At 36.4% G+C, this 15399-nt stretch overlaps 1 protein-coding gene across 7 annotated transcripts in view; it reads left to right on the forward strand.

The window, feature by feature from the left end:
• Nucleotides 1–15399, forward strand: part of LOC143229817 (RNA-binding protein Pasilla-like) — a 45955-nt gene that overhangs the window by 20370 nt on the left and 10186 nt on the right. For all 7 annotated transcript variants that reach the window (XM_076462622.1, XM_076462621.1, XM_076462619.1 and 4 more), the window contains one exon: nt 13770–13924. In XM_076462622.1, coding sequence (XP_076318737.1) covers nt 13770–13924 — 155 coding nt within the window. The remainder of the gene's footprint in view (nt 1–13769; nt 13925–15399) is intronic.

The raw sequence follows: 15399 nt of genomic DNA on the forward strand, positions 1-15399 counted from the left end.
TTCTAACTATTAAACATGATTTATAAAAAAAAACACCTCAAATTATCATTTCTGCCAGTCTTAAGGAATTTTGGTTGTTAATAACATATTTATCAATTTCTTTGGAAGTTTTATTTTTGCTGAGAAAATATCACTCCATGAAAATATATTATCCATTCTTTAATGTTAAGCATTTTCATAGTCTTTTGTCCACTATGTCACATCAAGTGGTTTAAATATTACTAATGGACTATAGCTTTGGAAACAGCTGTAAAGAGAATTTTAGCTTAATTGGATAAAGAAAGAATTACACTTTCATGATATAATAGTGAATAAAATGGTTTCAACAGTAATTTATGGTTTTATGGGAAAGTTTTTGGTGGAGTTCCTGTAGAATTAACAAAAGCCATATGATGGGAAGTTTTGAAGACTCACAAACTACAGAGCTGGTAAATTTATATAGTTTCTTTAAATGCTCTTTTCATCTGTGAAAATGTTTTTGTTTTCTGTAACTACAGAAATGTTCTGTAATAAGTATAGTAGGTGACAACTAAATATTTTGACTTAAATCACATCTATTGAATATTATGTTTATTCTGTTCTAACAGTATACATGAATAAATTGGCGAAATAGCTACTTGATTATTTTAAATTGTGATATGTTTTCAATTAAAACATTATTATAATTATATGTGATAAACCTTCCCCATCAATCTCTATGTACTACCTAATATACCTTTAAGGCCTATCACCAGTACTATAAACTCACCTTGCAATCAACTTGTTACGTTTTTGGTACATATCATATCTCCACTATGAGGAAATACTAAACATCACATTCACAACTTTACAGATTTCATTGAACAACTTAAAAATGCAACACATCAGATTCTAGAATATTCTGGTTGGTTTTGACATCAAAAACCCATTTACCATTGTTCAAAACTCAGAAACCTTTCATGCCACCAGAAAACAACACTACCTCTTTGGTGTGGATTTCTGTATGTGGTGAGGGAACCTCCCAGGGGGAAGGTTCTGTTCTTTCAGTTTACCTCCTCTGGGATCTAAACATCCACCCACGTGTTTCCCATGCATGGTGAATTGTTTAGGGGAGGAGAGGATCCTGGTGGTTGAGGGGTCCAACCCTAACCCACCACTTTGGTCTTCAATTCCTCTAGATGGGTGGCCTTGGGATAGCCTCCCTTGGGTCAATTAGCTGGTCCACCTGGGCTATGGTCAACCAAGTACCAGTGTTGGATGCTCTCAACATGTGTTGTGGACATTGTATCTGATGCTGGTGTTTGGGTTTAGTGATCACAAAACACTGGTGTTGCTGCAGTGTCCTTGTTTGACATTGTAGTATATCCCCTCATAGGGCTCCATGGTGGGTAGGGTCAGTGGGCACCAAAATATTCTTTTTTTTTGTCATCATGGATCCTCCAAATAAAAACTTAAATGAAATCGTGAAACAACAGTCCATAGGTAAATGACCTCATCTTGAAGATTCTGAGCAGCAATCTTCAACATCTGTAACACCTGTTGCACCTCATTTTCTTATACTACATTCTCTTTCAGGCAAACCTTTTGGACAAATGTCTCCCTTTTTCATTCAGAAGGAACTAGAGGGACTTGCTGGCTCTCCAAAGTCAGTAAAAAAGCTTCAATCTGGTGAGATATTGGTGGAAACATCCATATCTCAACACAGTGAACTCCTCTTGCATTCAAAGGCAATTGGGGATATACCTATTGCTACACCTCATTACACCTCATGCTACTTTGAATTCATCACGAGGAGTTATTATTGAGAGGGATTTGAAGAACATCCCCATGTTAGAGATTCTCACTAGTTTCTCCACTCAAGGAGTTTCTGCAGTGAGGTGTATCTCCACCTGCAAAGATAGAATTATGATGCTGAACAATGTCCTCATTTTGACATTTACATCCACCTGCCACTATCAAGGCAGGTTATCTTAATTGCAGGGTGTGGCCATACATTCCAAACCCTGTCAGATGTTTCCAGTGTCAGCAGTTTGGTCACTCAAAGACATCATGTCATGGTTCCTTGACATGTGCTCATTGAGGTGGCAAGGACCAAGATGCCTATCAGTGTGAAATGGACCCTCTTTGCATCATTTGCAGTGGCTCTCATCCATCCTACTTTCATTCTTGCCCTAAATGGTTGAAAGAAAAAGAGGTGTAGTGTTTGAAAGCAATTCATTACGTTACTTATCCTGAAGCTCAAAAGATGCCATCCACCACTTCATCCCAAATGTATGCTGCTGCACTTCATTCCACTACTACAGTGGGATTGTAGACAAATCTCTCTGTGCCTCCAAAAGAATCATTCTTAAACCAAATGAAAAGTCATTTGACTTCCATGGTTATAAAAGTTGATGAATCAACTTCAACACCCATCTCTGTCCCTTACATACATTCCAGCAAATCCCATGATCCACTTCCTTTGGTTCCGGGTACAGGCATTTCCTTGGATACATATTCTTCTCCCACCCCAAGAGGCAAAATGATCATTCTTTCACGTCCTCAGTTACTGGAATCCTCTTCCAACAGCAAAGACCTGCCCAATCGACCTAGGGCAGAATCCATGGAGGTAGATAGATATCCCTGGAATAATGACAGTACAGAAAAAGGACGTGGTCATAAACAGAAGGGTTCTCTACTCAATTCACCTACACATAAATAAAAATGGCCACCTTGATATAATGGAACTGTCGAAGTTTGCGTTCTAATTTGGATGACATCTAAATGCTGATTGCTTGCTACTGTCCTGTATCTCTTTCCTTAGAGGAAACATTTCTTAAACCTGCCAATACATTCACCTTTTGGCAGTTTTCTTTGCACAGAAATGACAGGCTGTGATCACACAAGTGAACGGAGGGGTTGCACTGTTGGTTGATCAGCATGTGCCCACCCTATCTTTGCTGCTTAACACACCCTTGGAGGCTGTAGCCATCTGTGTTTCCTTGAGTTGTACCATCACTGTTTGTTCTCTCTACCTGTTGTCTGGAGAGACCTGTGATCAATCAAACCTTGATGCTCTTATTGAACAGTTGCTGTCTCCCTTTTTAATCCTGGGGGACTTTAAAGGACATCATCCCTCTGGGGAAATGCTGATATTGATAGGAAGGGTTGCTCTGTAGAGCATATACTCTCTAATCACAACCTTTCTCTTTTCAGTACTGGTTCTTCTACTTATTTTCATGCATCTAGTCAGTCCTTTACTACTATTGACCTCTCAATTTACTCCCCTTCACTATTTTTCCAATTTTTGCAGAGGGTTGACAATAATCCATGAGACAATGATTATTTTCCGATAATTTTGAGAAAGACTGGCCTTGGTCAATACCACCCAACTCACGTGACCTGATGGAAGCTGGATCAAGCAAACTGGCCCTCCTTCACTGCTCTTGCAGAACTTTATCATGCCATCGTTTGTGTGCCATCAATAGACGACTGTATGGCATCAGTAACTGAGTGTGTTATACAAGCAGCTGCTCAATGTTTTCTAAAACTTCGACAAGTTTTTTATGATCTCCTCATCCGTAATGGAATCCTACCTGCTACATGGCACAGAAGGCTCAAAAATGGTCCTGGGATACATTTCATAGGTATCCCACACTCTTGCACTACATTGCTTTCCAGCAGGTCTGCGCATGTGCTCAATGGGTAACATGTCAAAGCCAGAAGGAATATTGGATTAAGTTCACAACCACCATATCTTCTACAATTTCAAAGTCATATGGGACAAGATTCGAAAGGTCAGTGGGCAATATAATTCTGTCCCCCTCTTGATCTTGCTCTCTGATGGCCAGTAAGTAGCTGATACCTGGAGTATTACTGATACTCTAGGTGAAAGCTTTTGCCAGGTATCTAAGACTTCTGCTTCTTGCTTCACCTTCTTAACCATCAAGACTCAGGCAAAGTGATCATCTCTTTCTTTTTGAGCTGATTGTCTCTATGACTATAGTTGTCTCTTTACACTGTTGGAATTCAAACTGGTTCTTCATTGATCTGGCAGTACATTGCTGTGCTATCTATCTCCTGCTTCTCTTGCTATTCTTCTGATTACTTTTAACCAGATCTGGCAGGAGAATGTTTTCCTTATGCCTGGTGCCAGGCTATTGTCCCACCTTTTTCTAAGCCTGGGAAGGATCCCAAGATTCCTTCAAGCTACCATCCAATTGCTTTGATGAGCTATCACTGTAAGACCTTAAAGAGGATGGTGGTTAATGCTCATCTCATTTGGTTCCTCGAATCAAACAATCTCCTCTTGCCCATCCAGGGTGGGTTCCAGTGATAGCACTCCACCGTGGACCACCTGATTTGACTTGAAATGTCAATCAGAGAAGCCTTTCTCAAAGGGTAACATCTTTTGTCAATATTCTTTGACATTGAGAAGGCTTATGATACAACATGGAGGTATAGCATTTTGTAAGACTTCCATATATGTGGGTTACATGGCCATTTGCCTGTTTTTAATAAAAATTTTTAATGGATAGGAGATTCCAAATTCATGTGGGTTTGACACCTACCCGTTCTTTTCTACAGGAACATGGATTCCCTCAGGGCTGTGTTTGGAGTGTCACACTTTTCAGTATAAAGATTAATGTCGTCACTTAACAACTCCCTCTTACTGTTGCAAACGGGCTCTTTGTCGACAGCTTTCACATCTTATGTCAGTCGTTAAACATGGTATATTGAGTGGCAGCTACAGACTGCCCTCAATTGTTTACTGAAGTGGACCACAGCAAACGGCTTTAACTTCTCTGTACCTAAAACCATTTGCAGCACATTTGCCTTCACTGGGATATTCACCCTCATCCTGAACTCCGTATCAGTGAAGTTATGCTGCCTGTGGTCCCTGAGACAAAGCTCTTGGGCTTATCTTTGACTGTAAGCTGATCTTTATACCACACATCAAGCAGCTACAGATCAAAGGTACAAGAACACTGAACATCCTCTATGTTTCTCTTCCACCACTTGAGGAGAGAATCGATGTTCTATGCTAAAGATATATCGTGCTCTTATTTGTTCGAAACTCAACTATGGATCACTGGTCTATGGCTCTGCCAGGACTTCAGCCTCAAAGATGCTGGACTATATTCATCATCAAGGACTTTGGCTCTGCACTGGGGCTTTCCACACTTCCCCAGTTCAGAACTTATACCTAGAATCTCATGAGTCTTCTTTGCACCTCTGCCATTTTCAACTTTCTTTACTGTATGCTTTGAAACTTCATTCCTTTCCAAAGCATCTCACTTGGGATTGTGTTTTCCTTCTTCAGTGAGCCATACTTTTTCAGAACAGATGATTTGTCCTTGCTTCTTTTGGCCTTTGTATCAAGGTGCAGTTGGATGAAGTGGGTCTTTCTTTGGATAAAATTGTTGAATCCACTGGTCAGCCCATCCCACCATGGCTTTTTACAGTCCCCAAATATGACCTATCTTTAAGCCATCTGAGGAAAGCAGACACTCCTGATTGGAAATACTGTCTGTTATTTGCTAAACATCTTTCGAACCATCCTTCCATTCCCATTTATACAGATGGTTCAAAATCAGGTGACTGTGTAGGCTCTGCCATGGTTTGTTGTGGTTTGGTAGTTGCTCGCAGAATTCCCTGTACAGCTTCTGTGTTCACTGCTGAACTGTACACCATTTCTCTTACCCTGGATTACATAGAAACTAAGCAGTACTGAAACTGTACTATTTATACTGACTTGCTTAGTACTCTACTGGCCCTGGAATCGTTTCATGTTAGTTCACACCCTGCTTTTGCTGATATTCAAAACTGAGTGACCCATTTTGTTTAACATCCTATTTCTATCCAGTTTTTCTAGATACCAGGCCACATTGATATTTGCAGGAACGAGCTCACTGATGCTGCAGCTAAATCTGTCTGCTCTGGCACTATCACTGCTGTGCCTGATCCATACATGGACTATGGTTCTGTATTCGAGGCTTGGTTCTGTGCCAGTTGACATTTGACTTGGAGTGACCAATGTGAAAACGAGCTTTTCCAAATAAAACTTCATATTGGACTTGCTTCCATAAGGATCAGAAAGAGGAAGTTGTTCAAACTAAACTATATGTTTGTCAGTTTTTAACTCATCGTTTTCTTTTATCTAGGGCTGATGCACCAATGTGTAGTCTGTGTAACACTCATGTTACAATAAGCCAAGTTTTACTGTCTTGCCATCGTCATGACTATCAATGAGGGCATCATTTTAAACATGTTCTGTCCCAAGGTTTATCCAAAACATTAGACAGTGTTATTAGTGATGGTGACATTCTCCACCTCAGAAATCTATTTAGTTTTTTAAAGGCCATTAATCTTTTTAATGCCATCTAAGTTTTTAATTTATACATTAAACCTTTTTTAATGTGATTCCATTTTAAGAATCACAGTCCATCTAGTTTTGATTTAAAATTAGAAAATGGCCATAACGTCAGATAACTTGAAACCAGGACTGGAAAGGCCAATTTCAGGTGACATGCTGCTGTTTGAACTACCCGTTAGTCATCCTGGCGAGGTGTTACTAAAATTTTGCTACAATTCTTTTAAAACATTTATTACTTTACTTTTTGAAAATGGCCATAATGTCAAATAACTCAGAACCAGGACTGGAAAGGCCGACTTCAGGTGACTAACGGTAGTTTTTGAACTTACCTGTTAGTCTTCCTGGAGAGTTATGATAATTACAGTTATGCTACAGAAAGTCCTTTACAACTTGTATTACTGTAGTTTTTCTCTTACCACTGTAGATAGATGTAAACATTGGTTTTAATGCTATTTGTGTTGTTGTTTTTTTAAACTTTGTTTTGTTTTACCTTAATTATTTTTTTCCCAAAATTTTACTAAATTTACTTTAACTTTTTACTGGGTATTTGGTGCAGATAGTCCAGCTGCTTTGTGCAATAAAACACCAAATCAAGCAACCAACAACTCTACCACACAGAATTGACATGAAGAGAGATGCCATCATGGAACTAACAACCGTTTGCTTACAGTCAACTCATTTCCAATACAACAAGAAATTCTCCACACAAACAGATGGTCTAGCCATGGGATCACCACTCTTTCCAATTATAACACACATTTTCATGGAAGACTTTGAAGAAATAGCTCTCTCATGCACACACACACACACTAAAACCAAATTTCTACAGACATTATGTTAAAGACACCATTATCTGGTTCCATGGTTTTGAAAAACTTGCCAACCTTCCTAGAACATCTTAATTCTGTAGACAAAAGAATCCATTTAAGCATTGAAGTAAAGGATCAAAACAGCTTACCATTTCTTGATGTACTAATCAGCAGATAAGAGAAAATTTATCCATACTAACAGGTGTACCTACACTTCCAGTCTTATCATAAACTCGATAAAACATGATATAATCCAATGCCTTAACAAGAGAGAAGAAAATATTTTCAATTAGTCATCCATTTAAACAGAATGTCAAAAGATCATAGAGTGCTTTAAATAAATGATTATACCTCCTCCTCCTCCAAGAAGACCACAACAGAAAGAAAATATATGGAAAACACTCCCACTACAACCATTTACTCCCTATATGTTAGGGACAAACTCGAATTTTTTAGCCACTAAGTTGAACATAGACATCCAATGGAAATCTTACAAGACATTGAGATCCATTCTGGTAAAAAACAAAACTACTAATGAGGAATACATAGTTGTCATTTATAAAATTTTGTGTTCCTGCACTGAAATATATATTGGAAAAATTGGAGAAGACTAGCAACAAAAATAAAAGACTTAAGAAAATATAACATTTTGCCATTGCAGAACATACCATGTAAACTGGACATAAACTTGAAAAAAACTAGATGGATTGACACAGACAAGTTTTGAAGACAAAGATTAAAAATCATTTTACATTTAACACAATAAAACCATTAAAACAGATATTCCAGATTAGAGGTGAGTAACATATGGTTGAATCTATCGGAAATTTCTCCACAAATCAAAAACATGGATAAACAAACCAATCATAACACACTCTCCACAGTCCACTAATACATTATAAAGACTGACTACATCATATATAGACTGACCTTAAGATGAATTACAGAAGACTTTCAATACATCCTCTACACTTGTGTTTTCATAACATGCAGTTTCTGTCCATTCAACTTTCATCATGAATATTCTACCAAAACAATCTGAAAGAGAATCATTATTGTAGTGGCAACTGCACACAGACGCGCGTGCACGCACATACAGTGATGGTCAAGGATATTATTGCCATTGGGATCCAGGATTCTAGACTTTCTCTTTCTGTTACGTGCTCCAGTCTAGTGTTTCACAACGTTTGTTTTCATACGTGCCTTTGCTTCTAGTTCCCTTTTTCTAGTGTGTACTTAGTTGTCCTTCAGTGTCTGTATCTTTTGTTTACTCTTTCTCCAAGATTTTGTTGAATCTTGGGCTCCCTTTTTGTATGAGACTTCTTCACTTTAATCATTTCTTTTAGTTTAAGGATCTCATCCTTTTCCTTTCTTTTCTTCTACTCATCTTCACTTGTTGCTCAACTTTTGCATTCTTTCATTTGGCAGTTTTTTTCACCATGATCATTTCAACTTTACTGGGGCAACTTGCACTTACCTGTTTTCAATTTTGCTTTTGGTTGCCTTCCATTTTGGCCCAATTACCTTGATTTCTTTGTTTCTGAGATGTAATTTGTCAGATTGTCTTAATTCCTGATTTTTGTCTCCTTCAGTCTCTTCTTTAGAACCTCTTTCATATACTTTCTCTTTGTGATGTGGTTTTTGTTGGGTGTCTCTTCAATACTGGTATCTTGAGCATATAACAGTTTTTCAGCAGTCATCTCTTCTCACTTTGGTTTCTTGCCCTTGGGACTAAGGGACCCCACAAGGTTTCTTGTATATTGCATTGTGGGGTCAGCTCTTCTGTTCCTTGTCCTCATGTTACTATCCACAGTACCTTTCTTTGAGAGTTGAATATCATGATTCTTGGAGGTGATTTGTTTCTGGAGCCACTCCTTAGTTCTGGTTCTATAGGAGCTTTGCTTTCCCACTTTGTCCACTGGTGGACTTTCTTTCTTACAGCATATTGAATTCTTTAGGGGTTTATCCTATGTTTCTTCTCTACACCTCAACTGTTTTAAATGCTATGGGACAATTTCTGAACCTCACTTTGAGATTTTACTTCCAGCTTTTATCATTTCCACAAAGATAGCTTTTCCCCTTTCTGGTGGATGCTATTTCTGTTAATGGATGATCCAGTTTAAGGCCTCAGACACTCTTTCTGCATCCCACTTTCTCTGCTCACTACTTGCTTTGTTTGATTTGACTGCAGTGGTAAAATATTTGTTTCTCAGTCCTTCTAAGTTGTGTATGGTCCATCTTTTTTTAGTGGATTTGGTGAGATTTTAATCAGAAGTTATGTTCTTGAGATTTATTGCTACATTACTGTATAAGTGTACAGCTTGTACTTGCCTTTTCCAATGATTCCTTTGGGACTTGTCTCATTTGGGGTGGCTGGATCAGCTATACATTTCAGTCTCCTTTTGTTTCATGCACTTTGGAGTCTCTCTCTCACTTCATAAGTGAGGCTAGCTAACTTACTTTGTTGTTTTTGTTATATGGAGCTTTTGATACCAGGACTCTCATATGAGAGTCTTCTTTATTGCATGAATTTTTGTGTGTGGAGGAGGGATCTCTTATCTGACTCACTAACTGGTTTTTAATGTGTCCATTAGTGTCCTCATCAGTGGTTTCTGGCTTGTCAGTGCAGGTATTTCCAGAGATACACTATATTCTTTTCATCTCTTATGGTATATTACTCAATCCTATATGACTGTGAATGTTCCTCTTTCCTCACTGTAACAACACGTGCATCTGTTTGGAGCTCTCCAGGCTCAGAAGTTAGTTTGTGGGATCTTTTTACTTATATGTAGGCACCAACATCCATGGTGAATGCTTTCTTTGCTTTTAGCTGGATGATAGCCATTCCTATGATCACACCTTTCTACTGTCTTTGTTCTTGTAAGGTGCAGTTTTGGATGGCTGATACATTTCTGATGTCTGTTCTTAAGGAGCAAGTTATCTATTTTTAAGCCCTTGAGTGGTGGCTACTCAACAGGCTTATCATCATCTTCTGTCTTGTCCATCTGGTCTTACAATTTGTTCAACCAACTCTTCTATTGTTCCAGTGACTTCTTTTCCTGCTTCTGGTGCTTCTCTTTTGAGCCCACAATTACCACATACAGTTGGTGATCTATCATCTCTAAAATGCTTAGGCCCTGATATCAGATTGATTATCTTACCTAGGCCTGGACCCTTACCAGAATAATGGAGCTTTAATGGGTTTGCTTCTAATGTGAATGCTTCTTCATCATTAACTTTCCACCTCCTCTCCATTCCTTGTCTCTACTAATTTGCTTTTTATTCTCATACTGTACAGTTCTGTGTGAAGATCCTCTGTGTCTGGTGTGGTTCTTTTATTGGTTTGAAATACTTTTTCCTTTCTCCCCATTTTGAAGCTATCACTCACTTTGTTTTTGCCCTCTCACACTATTTTGTATAGGAGCAGGTTGATCTTTTTTTGGTGTCTTGGAAAGGTGATTGGATATTTTATTCATTCATCCTTCTTATTCGTTTTTGTTTTCCCCAATGGTCATTCCAGCTGAGTTCATCTGCTTTGTTCAGTATGGTGTATTTGTCATTATCTTACTTTTACCACTGTTTTTTAGGACACTTGTCAGTACTTTTTCCCATTAGCAACTTCTACTTTACCTGGTTAGGTTATAGGACTGTTTACTCCATCTAGCCTCTTTGTTCTACTATAAGTGATGCCCCATCGTTTTTGTCATCTCATGGCTTCTTTTCTTCTAGCCATTGATGTACCCTATGTAAGGTTTTGTAGGTAGAGATGGGGACAATCCCTGACTTATTCTGTTTCATTATTTACACCTCAGGGAGGTGTTATTTACTATGGCTTTGTCTCTCTCCACTCTTCATTATCCAGCTGATAATGAGTTGTGAATTTCTTTCTTTTTTTAAGATCTCAACTACATTATTTAATAAATATATATATATATATACATATATTTCAAAAACAATCAAACCTACTGAATGGTCAGTGTTGCCCTGCAGGGAATGCTTCCCACGAATATATATTGAGTTGGTCAGTATGATTATGTCCCTACTCAGTGCCTTCTGTTAAAATGAAGTTTTCTGCAAGTGATGAACAATCTTAAAATTTGGCCACCTTAATAACACTTAATCACCATGCAAAATGTTCCTGTAACACTTTTTTTTGCCCTACCTTTTTTCGTAACAATGAATGCCAAAATAAAATTGGATAAATTCCATTATTGAGATGGGTTTTGTTTTTCTAAGAGCTGCACTTTTAACTTCCCCTACCCTTAGCCTAGTAAATGTAACCCTCCATGGTCTTTCCCCTTCTTGCTACTATTTTAGGAAGGAGCTTATGTCTATTTTTTTTCTTTGCACCAACCCATCTTTCATCTTGATTGTTAGATTCTAGCTCTTTGGTGCAGAGAAGTGAGTAGAATTTTTGTTCTTTGCACTAACCCATCTTTACCTTCATTGTTAGATTCTAGCTCTTTGGTGTAGAGAAGTGAGTAGTGTTTTTGTTCTTTGCACCAACCCATCTTCACCTTCATTGTTAGATTCTAGCTCTTTGGTGTAGAGAAGTGAGTAGTGTTTTTGTTCTTTGCACCAACCCATCTTCACCTTCATTGTTAGATTCTAGCTCTTTGGTGCAGAGAAGCGAGTAGTGTTTTTGTTCTTTGCACCAACCCATCTTTACCTTCATTGTTAGATTCTAGCTCTTTGGTGTAGAGAAGTGAGTAGTGTTTTTGTTCTTTGCACCAACCCATCTTCACCTTCATTGTTAGATTCTAACTCTTTGGTGCAGAGAAGCGAGTAGTGTTTTTGAAATTATTTTCCTTTCCTGAAAATGTATTTCATATAGATACTCACCTCTTTACACCACTTCTTATCCCTCCATCCTATTTGTTCTGTATTTTGTTTTCCTTGTCAAGAAAGAGCCTTTTATTAGATGCTAGTGCTCATGAGGGATTATTGTGCATGAAGGATGTGTTGGTGAAGAGACTAATGATGAGTGCATCATAGGCTGGCAGCACAATATGTTGACACGTAAAGGGTGGGACCTGTGTTGAAAGTTTTTTGGCATGTGCAGGAATTTACATGGCACTATTGTGATGTAACAACCCTGTGGTGCAGAGATCTATCTATATGAGATATATTTTTCGGTAAGAAGTGTTGTAACTTGCACGTTGTATATTGATTATATAATGGTAATAAGAAATACCTTTGATAATAAGTGTATCATGCTCAAAATAAAATGCTATTTCTGGTCACTGAAGTCAAACTGCATTGAACCTGTATAGTACTTTGATGGGTAACTACTGGGGAACATAAGATGCTTAATAAATATGTACAGTTATATCAGTAGTAGTATGCATATTAGGTGTTGGATTTATAACCACCATTAATTATCAAATAGTTAAAAAAAGTTAATGAAAAGCCTACCTAATATGATTTTTTATGAAGTTAGTATATAGAACCACACACAAAAGTTGTAATGGTTTTCAAATGAAATTGAAAAATCAAGTGCCTTTGAATAGTTCACTGTTCTTCATCAGGAGAATAAAGAATATTGAGAAGATATGCCTAGAAAGCCAAAAACACCAAAAGTTTGGCCATGGATGCTCTGTCACATGTGATAATATTGTTGTGGTGAGAAATGAGTTCATATAACTTTACAGTTAGATACATGAGAACATTAAGAGAGTTGTTATTCAGAGATTTTGCTGATTAAGCCTGAATTAAGTATATATAATTATTTTCTGTTTCTTGAAAAATCTGACAGAACAAAAAATTCCATTGACCAGCTCAATGAAATCAGTGAAAATTTTACATGATATTTAGTTTTCATTCTTTGCAGATCACATAAGTTCATTTTTTTTGTCCTTTTATTAGCAATATCAAGTGTGACTTAAAATCAATGTAAATTTTGTATCTCTCTCTTATAGGCAGGGTTATAGGGGTGAATGTGAAGAAGTTACATGCCCACTTTCTGTTATAGTGTACACAACATTCACAATACTTAAGTACACACAGTTTGATCCCAAATTTCACCCATGATATGTCATTATATAACTTCCAATTAATCTTAAGTCAAATCTAGCCTTTTGTCTGTAACCTTAACATTTACTCTGAACAACTGAAACTTCAACACACTTCTTATTATTAATTGTGATAAGGAATTTTTATACTGTGTAATCTAATGGTTTTTAGTTCTTTAAATATAAGTCAAGAAATAAATTATTTGGATACTGTAATTGCTTGTGACATTTGATTATGCAAGTGTTTCAGTTCTTTTGGGTTAATGCTGGTTAGAGAATTGTGTCAGAAGTTCATGCATTTTGATGCAGGTATGTTGCTTCTACAGTAAAATCTACAAATAATAAGTTAGTTTATGCTACTGTTTGTATGTCATACCCTTAACTGTTCTGATTTTCTTCTTAATACTTAAAATCTTAATAGTGTTAATAAAATATTAGCTGAATTTCAGAATTCCATTAAAATTAAATAACTAGAATTTCAAATGAGGTTTCTAGTGTATATTTATAGGAACTGGAACAGTGGGATGTGCTATTGAAATAAACCCCCTCAATTTTACTGTCATTGTAAGCACTGTAGCTCAGCATGTGTATAATTTGTGTCATCTCATTTTTTAGGAACAACAGAAAGAGTATGTCTTGTTACAGGTAATGTAGATGGAATTTTTCAAGCTCATGAGTTCATAATGGAAAAGATCAAAGAAAAACCTGATCCTAATGCTAAAATGGCTATTGATTTTGATCACAAGCAACCTGCAGAACGAGATATGCAGGTAAAATATTATGTGTGTGTAATAGTCTCATGAAGTGTGCTGAACTATGTGTCTTTGTACATGTTAAATTGAAGGAGTATAGATAAAAACTGGTTAACCCTTAAGTTACTGACTTGTTTTTATACTAGTTCACACCATTCATAATAGGTTAGGCTTACATATTGAGTATGTTCATTATTGACAATATTTTATTCTAAATTTATTAGGAGGTAGTGGATCTAATAACACATAAATTAATAATTCTAGGCTGTAATAATCTATATGTATTTCAAAATAAGTATTTGGGAGTATTTTGGATGTGAGCCACAAAAATTTAATAGTTTCAACTGAATTTGGAAACAAAAGGGACTTTCTAATTTAAAGTAATTAATCTGTATATTTTTCCTTATTGTAGCCACAAGGATATGAGAATACATACAGATATAGGGAGGAAAAGATTGAAAATGAACTATAAGAGACAAAAAGTGTGACAAACTTGTGAAAGTGTTTTGGATTTAGAGTTCAGTCTTGGAAAATGTTGAAAAACCTTGTTGTATTGTCCAGATAAATTGGAAAGGGTTCTTGTCTTTTTGTATAATCATTTGAAAAAAATAAAGATACAGTAAAGACAAATATTGTAAAATAATTAATCTTAAAGTTGTATGCTCTTTTGTTTTTTTAGAAGTAATTGAATGAACATTTTTTCTTTCCTAATTACGTAAGTTGGAAGTAAATGAATTTGCAAAGTTTGCAAATACCAGAACTATAATTTAAAAAAGATTATGAAATATAAAAGGAAATTAATGAGATTAAAAGACAAGTACTTTACTTTTGTTGTCACTAATACTTTATTTTTTTGCAAATATACACAGTCATTAAAATGTTGTAGTGAAAAATGTTAAACATGCCTGATAATCTAAAGTATTCAGAAGATGTTTTCAACAAAGTTCTGAATATTGTTATAACATGATGTAGATGCAAATTGCAAAACTTAAATTATCTTTATTGTTTACCTTGCTGGGTCCAGTACAGTTTTACAGTACAGTGAAATTTCTATTATGTTATTTCACTGTCATGGATGTTATTTTTCTTCTCTTGTTTTTTCTTTCATCTATTATTATTGCTTAACCAATCATAAGTCAGTTGTAAAAACTTCTTTTTTTATGTCTATGAGGATAAAATAGCTAAATGTGCAAAAAATATCATATACAAGTACTTTGCCATTATGAAACTCAAGTGAGTTAGGTAGAGCTTTTTTACATGTATATTAGTGCAAGAGAACCTGTATAGTCTGGTGTGAGTGACACACATACACACACCCACAAAGTTGTGCTTACAGATAATTCTTTGATAATGTGACTAAGTTTAATAATAAAAATAACATCACTTCTAGCAGCTATGATATTGACCAAGGTTGCATTCCAGTCATTAGTACACAACTAGTTGCATAGTCAACCTCTCATTAGCAAACCAATTTCAAGAGTTATTAGGTTTCA

This window comes from Tachypleus tridentatus, chromosome 10 (assembly GCF_004210375.1).
Source record: "Tachypleus tridentatus isolate NWPU-2018 chromosome 10, ASM421037v1, whole genome shotgun sequence".
Classification (NCBI taxonomy): Eukaryota; Metazoa; Arthropoda; class Merostomata; order Xiphosura; family Limulidae; genus Tachypleus; species Tachypleus tridentatus.